Source organism: Ranitomeya imitator, chromosome 2 (genome assembly GCF_032444005.1).
Source record: "Ranitomeya imitator isolate aRanImi1 chromosome 2, aRanImi1.pri, whole genome shotgun sequence".
Classification (NCBI taxonomy): Eukaryota; Metazoa; Chordata; class Amphibia; order Anura; family Dendrobatidae; genus Ranitomeya; species Ranitomeya imitator.
The window spans coordinates 752,529,560-752,541,647 of NC_091283.1; the positions used below are offsets into that span (position 1 = coordinate 752,529,560).

The 12,088-nt window shown below is 46.0% G+C and overlaps 1 protein-coding gene across 3 annotated transcripts in view; it reads left to right on the forward strand.

The window, feature by feature from the left end:
• Positions 1-12,088, forward strand: part of SEC31B (SEC31 homolog B, COPII coat complex component) — a 144,249-nt gene that overhangs the window by 85,983 nt on the left and 46,178 nt on the right. For all 3 annotated transcript variants that reach the window (XM_069753298.1, XM_069753300.1, XM_069753299.1), the window contains exons 15-17: positions 5,937-6,115; positions 7,057-7,183; positions 8,742-8,887. In XM_069753298.1, coding sequence (XP_069609399.1) covers positions 5,937-6,115; positions 7,057-7,183; positions 8,742-8,887 — 452 coding nt within the window. The remainder of the gene's footprint in view (positions 1-5,936; positions 6,116-7,056; positions 7,184-8,741; positions 8,888-12,088) is intronic.

The window sequence follows — 12,088 nt, forward strand, 5'->3', positions numbered from 1 at the left end:
ACTCCAAATCCGATGCAACCCATCCACCACCATGTCCACTCCAGGACAATCAGAAGGCTCCACCTGACCAGAGGAAAAACGAGGATGAAACCCCGAATTACAAAAGAAAGGAGAAACCAAGGTAGCAGAACTAGCCCGATTATTAAGGGCAAACTCGGCCAGCGGCAAAAAGGTAACCCAGTCATCCTGATCAGCAGAAACAAAACACCTCAAATAAGTTTCCAAGGTCTGATTAGTTCGCTCCGTCTGGCCATTCGTCTGAGGATGGAATGCAGACGAAAAGGACAAATCAATGCCCATCTTAGCACAGAACGTCCGCCAAAATCTAGACACAAACTGGGACCCCCTGTCAGAAACGATGTTCTCCGGAATCCCATGCAAACGAACCACGTTCTGGAAAAACAGAGGGACCAACTCAGAGGAGGAAGGCAACTTAGGCAAGGGTACAAGATGAACCATTTTAGAAAAGCGGTCACACACAACCCAGATGACAGACATTTTTTGAGAGACAGGGAGATCCGAAATAAAGTCCATGGAAATGTGCGTCCAAGGCCTCTTCGGGATAGGCAAAGGTGACAACAATCCACTGGCTCGAGAACAGCAAGGCTTAGCCCGAGCACAAACCCCACAAGACTGCACAAAAGAACGCACATCCCTCGACAAGGAAGGCCACCAAAAAGACCTGGCCACCAAGTCTCTAGTACCAAATATTCCAGGATGACCTGCCAACGCAGAAGAATGGACCTCGGAGATGACTCTACTGGTCCAACTATCCGGAACAAACAGTCTCTCAGGCGGACAACGATCAGGTTTACCCGCCTGAAACTCCTGCAAAGCACGTCGCAAGTCTGGGAAGACGGCCGACAAAATCACCCCATCCCTAAGGATACCAGTGGGCTCAGAATTTCCAGGGGAGTCAGGCACAAAACTCCTAGAAAGAGCATCCGCCTTCACATTCTTTGAACCTGGCAGGTATGAAACCACAAAATTGAAACGAGAGAAAAACAGTGACCAACGAGCCTGTCTAGGATTCAGACGCCTGGCAGACTCAAGGTAAATCAGATTTTTGTGATCAGTCAAGACCACCACACGATGTCTAGCACCCTCCAGCCAATGACGCCACTCCTCAAATGCCCACTTCATGGCCAAAAGTTCCCGATTACCCACATCATAATTCCGCTCAGCGGGCGAAAATTTTCTAGAAAAGAACGCACATGGCTTCATCACCGAGCAATCGGAGCTTCTCTGTGACAAAACCGCCCCCGCTCCAATCTCGGAAGCATCAACCTCAACTTGGAAAGGAAGCGAAACATCAGGCTGACGCAACACAGGAGCAGAAGAAAACCGGCGTTTAAGTTCCTGAAAGGCCTCCACAGCCGCAGGAGACCAATCAGCAACATCAGCACCCTTCTTAGTCAAATCTGTCAAAGGCTTAACAACACTAGAAAAATTAGTTATAAAACGACGATAGAAATTAGCAAAGCCCAAGAACTTCTGCAGACTCTTAAGAGATGCAGGCTGCGTCCAGTCACAAATAGCCCGAACCTTGACGGGATCCATCTCAATAGTAGAAGGGGAAAAAATATACCCCAAGAAAGAAATCTTCTGGACTCCAAAGAGACACTTTGAGCCCTTTACAAACAAGGAATTAGCCCGCAGGAACTGAAACACCTTCCTGACCTGCTGAACATGAGACTCCCAGTCATCAGAAAAAACCAAAATATCATCCAAATACACAATCATAAATTTATCCAGATATTCACGGAAAATATCGTGCATAAAGGACTGGAAGACTGAAGGAGCATTAGAAAGTCCGAAAGGCATTACCAAATACTCAAAATGGCCCTCAGGCGTATTAAATGCGGTTTTCCACTCATCACCTTGCTTTATTCGTATAAGATTATACGCACCCCGAAGATAAATCTTAGTGAACCATTTAGCCCCCTTAATGCGAGCAAACAAATCAGTCAACAAAGGCAAAGGATACTGATATTTTACGGTAATCTTATTCAAAAGACGATAATCTATACAAGGCCTCAAGGACCCATCTTTTTTGGCCACGAAAAAAAAACCTGCTCCCAAAGGGGACGAAGATGGACGGATATGTCCCTTTTCCAAGGACTCCTTAACATAATCCCGCATAGCAGTATGCTCTGGCACTGACAGATTGAACAAACGACCTTTAGGAAATTTACTACCAGGAATTAAATCTATAGCACAATCGCAATCCCTGTGAGGAGGAAGCGAACTGAGCTTGGGCTCCTCAAAAACATCCCGATAATCAGACAAAAATACAGGAACCTCAGAAGGAGTAGATGAAGCGATAGAAATCAGAGGTGCATCATCATGAACTCCCTGACATCCCCAGCTTAACACAGACATTGTTTTCCAGTCAAGGACTGGATTATGAGTTTGTAACCATGGCAGACCAAGTACTAGAAAATCATGTAAATTATACAACACCAGGAAGCGAATCACCTCCTGATGAACGGGAGTCATACGCATGGTCACCTGTGTCCAGTACTGAGGTTTATTCATAGCCAAAGGTGTAGAGTCAATTCCCTTCAAAGGAATAGGGACTTCCAGAGGCTCAAGACTAAACCCACATCGCTTGGCAAATGACCAATCCATAAGACTCAGGGCAGCGCCTGAATCTACATAGGCATCGACGGAAATGGATGATAATGAGCAAATCAGAGTCACAGACAGAATGAACTTAGACTGTAACGTACTAATGGCAACAGACTTATCAACCTTTTTTGTGCGTTTAGAGCATGCTGATATAACATGAGCTGAATCACCACAATAAAAGCACAACCCATTTTTCCGCCTATAGTTTTGCCGTTCACTTCTAGACTGAACTCTATCACATTGCATTGTCTCAAGTGCCTGTTCAGAAGACACCGCCAAATGGTGCACAGGTTTGCGCTCCCGTAAACGCCGATCAATCTGAATAGCCATAGTCATAGACTCACTCAGACCCGTAGGCGCAGGGAACCCCACCATAACATCTTTAATGGCCTCAGAAAGGCCATCTCTGAACTTTGCAGCCAGGGCGCACTCATTCCACTGAGTAAGCACTGACCATTTCCGAAATTTTTGACAATATATTTCTGCTTCATCTTGCCCCTGAGAGAGAGCTAATAAAGCTTTTTCAGCCTGAATCTCCTGGTTAGGTTCCTCATAGAGCAAACCCAATGCCAGAAAAAAACGCATCCACATTAAGCAACGCAGGATCCCCTGGTGCCAATGCAAATGCCCAATTTTGAGGGTCACCCCGCAGGAAAGATATAATAATCTTAACCTGCTGAGCAGGGTCTCCAGAAGAGCGAGATTTCAAAGAAAGGAACAGCTTGCAATTGTTCCTAAAATTCAGAAAACTAGATCTATCTCCAGCAAAGAACTCTGGAATAGGAATTCTAGGTTCAGACATAGGAGCATGTACAACAAAATCTTGTATATTTTGAACCTTAGCAGCAAGATTATTCAAGCTGGAAGCTAAACTCTGGACGTCCATGATAAACAGCTAAGGTCAGAGCCATTCAAGGATTAAGAGGAGGAAAAAAAAAAAATCAGCCAGGCTGCAATTAAGGCTAGGCAGCAATCTCAGAGGAGAGAAAAAAAAAAAAAAAAAAAACTTCCTCAGACTACTTTTCCTCCTACTTCAGCCCAAACATTTAGGCCGGCTATACTGTCATGATTCCAATGGCAGGGAATCACAAAAGGACAAGCACCAACGAGCTCTAGGGTGATGGAACCTGAGCTGACCGCGACCCTAAACCTGAACACACACATAACAATAGCCGGGGAACGTGCCTACGTTGATCCTAGACGTCTCGCACCAGCCGAAGATCTAACTTCCCCTATTAGAAGAAACACAGACCTCTCTTGCCTCCAGAGAAATACCCCACAGAAATAGCAGCCCCCCACATATAATGACGGTGAAATGAGAGGAAGGCACATACACAGTATGAAAACAGATTCAGCAAAATGAGGCCCGCTAAAACTAGATAGCAGAGGATACAAAAGTAAACTGCGCGGTCAGCAAAAAACCCTTCAAAAAACCATCCTGTAATTACTTGAACTCATGTTCCAACTCATGGAACATGAGGAGCAATTACAGCCCACTAGAGCAACCAGCAGCAAAGAAACAATTATATGCAAGCTGGACAAGACAAAAATAAAGCAAAACGTGGAACAAGAAAATCAAAAACTTAGCTAGTCCTGAAGATTACTGAAGCCAGAAGCTGAGGTAACAAAACACTCTGATAACCTTGATAGCCGGCGGGGAAAAGACAAGAAAGCCCGGTTAAATAGGAAACTCCCAAATCCTAATAGAACAGGTGGACACCAGAGACAGCAGAACACAAATCACCCAGTACCATCAGTAACCACCAGAGGGAGCCCAAAAACAGAACTCACAACAGGTGTCCTCCGAATATTTTTTAGTGCTCGGAGATTTAGTTTACTTCGCTGCAGCTGAATGATTTACAGCTACTAGCCAGGTTGATTACATGTGGGGATTCCCTAGCAACCAGGCAACCCCCACATGTACTTATGCTGGCTATCAGATGTAAATAATTCAGCTGCGGCAATGAAAACAAAATTTCCGAGCACTAAAAAATACTCGGAGGACACCCGAGCGTGCTCGGGAAATCTCAAGTAACGAGTATATTCGCTCATCACTAGTCATTTTCCAAGACCCATAGCGTCTCCACTTTTTGTGATCTCGGGCTGGGTGAGGGCTTGTTTTATGCATGCCGAGCTGATGTTTTTCATTATACCATTTTGGTGCAGATACGATCTTTTGATCTCCCGGTATTGCATTTTAATGCAATGTTGCGACCAAAAAAGCGTGATTCTGGTATTTTGAATTTTTTTTTTTAATCACGCCGTTTAGTGATCGGGTTAAAAAATGTTTGTATATTGATAAATCGAGCGATTCTAAAAGCGTTGATACCAAACATGTGTTGGTTTGAATTTTTTTTTTTTTATTTTGAAAGGGGCTTGATTTGAACTTATATATTTTTTATTTTTTTATATTTTTAAAAATATATATATTTTTTGTTTTACTTATGGCATGCTTCAATAGTCTCTATGGGAGACTAGAAGCTGCCATAACCTGATCGCCTCTGCTACATACAGGCGATGATCAGATCGCCTGTATGTAGCAGAATTACTGACTTGTTATGAGCGCCGACCACTGGATGGCCGTCATAGCAATCCGGCATTGACAACCGTAAAGGTCTGCAGGAGACCTCCGGTTGTCATGCCGACCAATTGGTGACCCGCGATCACATTACAGGGTCACCTATGGGCGGGATTTCAGGGGGCGATTGCCGGAAGCGCACGTTAAATGCCGCTGCCGCTGTACTTTTGACAGAATCCTTGCTTACTTTGCTGCAATGAAGCTTTGCGCATATTTCTGTTCGGCAGCTTCCTCTGTACACTGCACATTAGTAGTAATCTGCCAATCGGTGGTGGGGGCGGGGTTACACAGATCAGCCTGACTGCTGTGCACATGAGACCTAGTCAGGCAGTGAAAATCCCTGGAATCCGAGTCTCTGTCTCTATGTTATGCTGCTCTCAGATTGAATGGCAAAAACCTGATGACAGATTACCTTCCACTATATTTGGAAAGTTATTTATAATCACATTTTTCTTTCTTTCATTATTTTATGTTATATCAGTGTTCCCCAACTCCAGTCCTCAAGAGCCACTAACCAATCATGTTTTCAGGATTTCCTTTGTATTGCCCAGGTGATAATTGGAGTACCTGCACAGGGAATAATTCCATCACCTGTGCAATACCAAGGAAATCCTGAAAACGTGACCTGTTAGTGGCTCTTGAGGACTGGAGTTGGGGAACACTGTTAAATGTTTCCCAGAGAACCATTTGCCATGGCCACTGACATTATTTTCTGTTACTCTTTCAGACACGGATGGCCTGATAAGTCACGCGCTGTTATTGGGAAACTTTGAGGCCGCTGTGGACTTGTGCTTGAAGGATGGTCGCTACGCTGATGCCATCATATTGGCCAATGCTGGCGGGGAGGATTTGCTGAGAGAGACCCAGCAATGGTACTTCACTCGTCAGAAAAATAAGATCACTACAGTAAGTAGCCGACCTCGCCTTGTTATAGACGATAACATTCCTGTAGTGATTTAATGTTCGCTTCTGTTATCACATGTCACAGAGCCTGAAGGCCTCTATATCTGACAGATATCAGCTGCTGTCAAAGTCCTAACTGGATGGAAAAAAACGATTGCCATAAACCTCCATGCAGAAGTAGATCCCTAGTATTATTTGTGCCTCCTAATAATTAAGTAGGTGAGAAGCAATGTATCCTAATTGGAGAGTTGCTCTTCAGCCGCAGGAACGTTCCCCTAATAACTGACCATGTTATACAGAATTATTAAAGGGAACCTGTCACCCCCAAAATCGAAGGTGAGCTAAGCCCACCAGCATCAGGGGCTTATTTACAGCATTCTGGAATGCTGTAGATAAGCCCCCGGTGTATCCTGAAAGATGAGAAAAAGAGGTTCGATTATACTCACCCAGGTCCGTTCCCGCTGCGGTCTGGTCCGATGGGTGTCGTGGTGTGGTCCAGCACCTCCCATCTTCTTACGATGACGTCCTCTTCTTGTCTTCACACTGCGGCTTCGGCACAGGCGTACTTTGCCCTGTTGAGGGCAGAGCAAAATACTGCAGTGCGCAGAGAAAGGTCAGAGAGGCCCAGCGCCTGCGCACTGCAGCACTTGGATCTGCCCTCAACAGGGCAGACAAAGTACGCCTGTGCCGGAGCCACAGCGTGAAGACAAGAAAAGGGCGTCATCGTAAGAAGATGGGAGGCCCCGGACCACGACGCCCTGGTGAGTATAATCTAGCCTCTTTTTCTCATCTTTCAGGATACATCGGGGGCTTATCTACAACATTACAGAATGCTGTAGATAAGCCCCTGATGCCGGTGGGCTTGGCTCACCTTTGATTTTGCGGGTGACAGGTTCCCTTTAAGGAGAGGCTGACTTACACAATGCCGTCTTGTCTGTCTGCAGCTCCTCTCGTCTGTAGTACAGCACAAGTGGAAGGATGTCGTTCTCAGCTGTAACCTGCAGAGCTGGAAAGAAGCATTAGCTTTACTGCTGACCTATTCCAAGCCAGAAGAATATGCCGAGCTTTGTGGTATGTGTTGGGATTGTTGCAGTTCTTCATTGCTGTGCCTGCGTTTCAAGGAACTGTCCACGATCTAAAACTGCCCAAATATTAATAAGTCTTTAGTGTGAGGATGAGATCATATCCGTTTCACATACTGATATAGTGGATTTTTTTTTTCTATTTTGTTGTGGCAGCTACATTAGTAGAGATGACAAGAAGTGCGGCCATTATGGTTGTCACTCCTGTACTGGTTTCTCCGGATGTAAGTTCTAGTGTGGTAGTGTAAGGAAGAAGTCACCTTTACTATACCTCCATCCTTGAAGTCTTATTGGGGCTACTCTATGATGATATGGTTATTTAGGTGGTTAAAGCAAAGAAATCATCAGTGACTATTGCCGGCCACGTGTGCATGATCCGCAGGTGTCGGCACATATCCTGGTCATTTAGGATCAGGCGCATGCATAATACCTACATGTCCAGGTCATTTAGGATCGGGCACATGGATAATACCTACATGTCCAGGTCATTTAGGATCGGGCACATGGATAACACCTACATGTCCTGGTCATTTAGGATCGGGCACATGGATAATACCTACATGTCCTGGTCATTTAGGATTGGGCACATGGATAATACCTACATGTCCAGGTCATTTAGGATCGGGCACATGGATAATACCTACATGTCCTGGTCATTTAGGATCGGGCACATGGATAATACCTACATGTCCTGGTCATTTAGGATTGGGCACATGGATAATACCTACATGTCCTGGTCATTTAGGATCGGGCACATGCATAATATCTACATATCCTGGTCATTTAGGATCAGGCGCATGCATAAAACCTACATGTCGTGGTCATTTAGGATCAGGCGCATGCATAATACCTACATGTCCTGGTCATTTAGGATCGGGCACATGGATAATACCTACATGTCTTGGTCATTTAGGATCGGGCACATGGATAATACCTACATGTCCTGGTCATTTAGGATCGGGCACATGGATAATACCTACATGTCTTGGTTATTTAGGATCGGGCACATGGATAATACCTACATGTCTTGGTTATTTAGGATCGGGCACATGGATAATACCTACATGTCTTGGTTATTTAGGATCGGGCACATGGATAATACCTACAGATGTGACTTCTAATGGGGAAGTGAGCTGCTCTGGATGGTGCCCGATAACCCCTTTGATATTCTATTATTACGGCGCCCCCTGCTGTTCTTTTGATTGTTTTTTCTGACGTCATCATCCAATGTTGGTGAGAAGAAGCCTCTACCTCTTCTTATTGGCTAGTGTTCCAGAACCGCTCCCTGCCTCTGATCCAAGTGGTGGGGCATGTGTGACCACCGGCACTGGACACATTAGTAGATGGTCTTAGTGTAGAAAGATCAGATAAAATATCCCAAACATATAACAGCAGTGTCTAGAACTAGGAGAATTTTATAACCATTATTCCAGTTGAAATTGTGGTATGCTTGGCGCAAGTCAATATATAATTAATTGGCCAAAGATGTGACTTTAGTTTTGGAACTTGTGCTGAGTCCATGAACGATATCAATTCTTTGCTTGAAGACGTTCTTGGAAACCGCTTGGAGTCAGAAGGAGAAGGGAAGATGTCCTCGCAAGCTTGCTTGTGCTACATATCCTCGGGTAATGTGGACCGGCTGACGGAGTGCTGGGTCCGAAGCCATGAAACCTCAACACCCCTTGCACTGCAGGTAAGAGAACTGGCTTTTAGTGGTCAGCTATTTACATTTGTTTATATGAGGATACAGTAATGGATTTATCTGGAGATGTGGTGTAAAGGCATGGGCACATACACCTATGTGTAGCCAGTGTGATGGCATGCCTGTGGTGAGATGTCCACACATTAAAGGGGTATTCCCATCTACAAGATCCTTTCCCAATAGTTAGTAGGGGTAATATCTATAATATAACGCTGGGAGCATCACTCTGTCCGAAGCCTTTATAGACTGCGCAAGCTGGACCCCACAGAGTGACGCAGCCCAGGAGATCGCGGTATGCGTAAGCACTGAACGCACACCGCGATCTCCAACGGAGAAGCAGGGACGTGCCAGGAGGGTGAGTATGCTATAGTCACCTGTCCCCGTTCCACCGCTGCGCGCCGCTCCATCTTCTGGGTCCTCTGCCTGTGACGTGAACAGTCACAGCCAGAGGACCCGGAAGATGGAGCGGCGCGCAGCGGTGGATCAGGGCCAGGTGAATATAGCAAGTGTCAGGGGCCTGAGCTAGCGGCGACTCCGGCACCTGACCCCCACAGCGAGCCGGTGTCCCCGCCTGCTCAGGCCCCCCAGCACTCGGCGCCCAGCGACGATAGGTGAGTATGTTATTTTATTTTTTTTATATATCGCAGCAGCATACGGGGCATATAATACTGTGGAGCATCTTATGGGGGCCATCAACCATAATGGAGCAGCATACGGGGCATATACTATGAAGCATCTTATGGGGGCCATCAACCATAATGGAGCAGCATACGGGACATATACTATGGAGCACCTTATGGGGGCAATAAACCTTTATGGAGCAGCATACGGGGCATATACTATGGAGCATCTTATGGGGGTCCATAAACCTTTATGGAGCAGCATACGGGGCATATACTATGAAGCATCTTATGGGGGCCATCAACATTTATGGAGCAGCATACGGGGCATATACTATGGAGCATCTTATGTGGGCCATCAACATTTATGGAGCAGCATACGGGGCATATACTATGGAGCATCTTATGGGGGCCATCAACCTTTATGGAGCAGCGTATGGGGCATATGGATGGGAGCAGCAAATTACAGAACGGTGGCGCAGGATGGGAGCAGCACATGACAGAATAGGGCAGCACACGACAGAACGGGGGTGCAGGATGGCAGCAGCACATGACAGAACGGGGGTGCAGGATGGAAGCAGCACATGACAGAACGGGGGCGCAGGATGGGAGCAGCACATGACAGGATGGGGGCTCAGGATGGGAGCAGTAAATGACAGAATGGAGGCGCAGGATGGGTGCAGCACATGTCAGAATGGGGGCGCAGGATGGGGGAGCGGGATGGGAGCAGCAAATGACAGAATGGAGGCGCAGGATGGGTGCAGCACATGACAGGATGGGGGAGCAGGATGGGAGCAGCAAATGACAGAATGGAGGCGCAGGATGGGTGCAGCACATGACAGGATGGGGGAGCAGGATGGGAGCAGCAAATGACAGAATGGGGGCGCAGGATGGGAGCAGCACATGACATGATGGGGGAGCAGGATGGGAGCAGCACATGACATGATGGGGGAGCAGGATGGGAGCAGCACATGTCAGAATGGAGGCGCAGGATGGGAGCAGCGCATGACAGGATGAGGGAGCAGGATAGGAGCAGTACATGACAGAATGGGGGCTCAAGATGGGAGCAGCACATGACAGCATGGGGGCACAGCATGGGGCTGTACATGACAAGATTAGGGCGCAGGATGGAAGCAACACATACCAGGATGGAGACCCTATACCAATATAAATGCTCGCCACCCGGGCATAGAACAGGTTCAATAGCTAGTTAATAATATTAGAAAATGCCTCCAATTAAAAATGTCTAGTTCTCCTGATTCGATATGTTGCTTACCTCATGTAGGTCATTGCGGTAGTTTAGGTATCCATGGTTACGACCACTCATATAGTGACAGACAGCTCTTAATGGTCGTAACCATGGACATCTAAGCTACTGGAATGCCCTATATGAGGTAAGCAAGATAGCGAATCTGAAGAACTATACTACACTTCTAATCGGAGGGATTTGCTAATATTATTATTACGCCTACTACATATTGAGATAGGATCTTGGAGACTGGAATACCCCCTTAAAGGGAACCTGTCACCCCCCTCAGGCGTTTGTAACTAAAAGAGCCACCTTGTGCAGCACAAATGCTGCATTCTGACATGGTGGCTCTTTTAATTATGATGCCTGCACACGCTGAAATAAACGTTTATAAAATGTGCCCCCTAATACCGTGAAATCGCCAGGGAGGCGGGTCTTTCCTTCCTAATCAGACGCAGCACAGCCGTCACTCCGGACCTGTGCGCGCCGGGCGCCTCTCTTGCTTTATTATTGTCCCCGGCGCCTGCCGGAGTGATGGCTGTGCTGCGTCTGATTAGGAAGGAAAGACCCGCCCCCCTGGCGATTTCAGGGTATGTGGGGGCACATTTTATAAACGTTTATTTCAGCGTGTGCAGGCATCATAACTAAAGAGCCACCTTGTCAGAATGCAGCATTAGTGCTGCAACAAGGAGGCTCTTTTAGTTACAAACGCCTGAGGTGGGTGACAGGTTCCCTTTAAGTTTCACTTTTTTATTTTCATTTTATTTTTTTATATCCTTCTGCACATAATGACAGCCGTATTGTACTACGTCATTAGAAAAAATGACAGCTTTGACTGCAAAGATAATTTACAATAGATGTTCGCCCGAAGTTCTCATGTCCACTTTATGCAAAATGTCTCAATCGAGTCCATATGGAGAAGCTGCACCTGCTGACTTCTTTCGGGGGCACACCCTCTTCAGGGAAATTTCAGGCATGAAATTTGATGTGTGGACATTTTTGTCTATTGAACTTATAAAGGTTAATGAGAGAGCACATTGGACACACCTTGGTCCCAAAGTTCACCTAAGACATTTTTAATATTTATAACATGCCTGTTTGCACAGCAGCGAAATGAAGCGTCTGCAGAAAATAATGTCCCTTGGTATAATGGGTGTAGCTGATTGAATCAAGTATATTTAATAAAGGGCAATTTACCAATTTCAGCTTTCACAAAAACCTATTGACCTTTAATAAAGCAATAATGAATATAAAAAGAGGAATAAAGTCTAAAGTCACTCTGGTTAGTCTGCTGTTAAGATGGTACAGCTATGAAAATGAAGA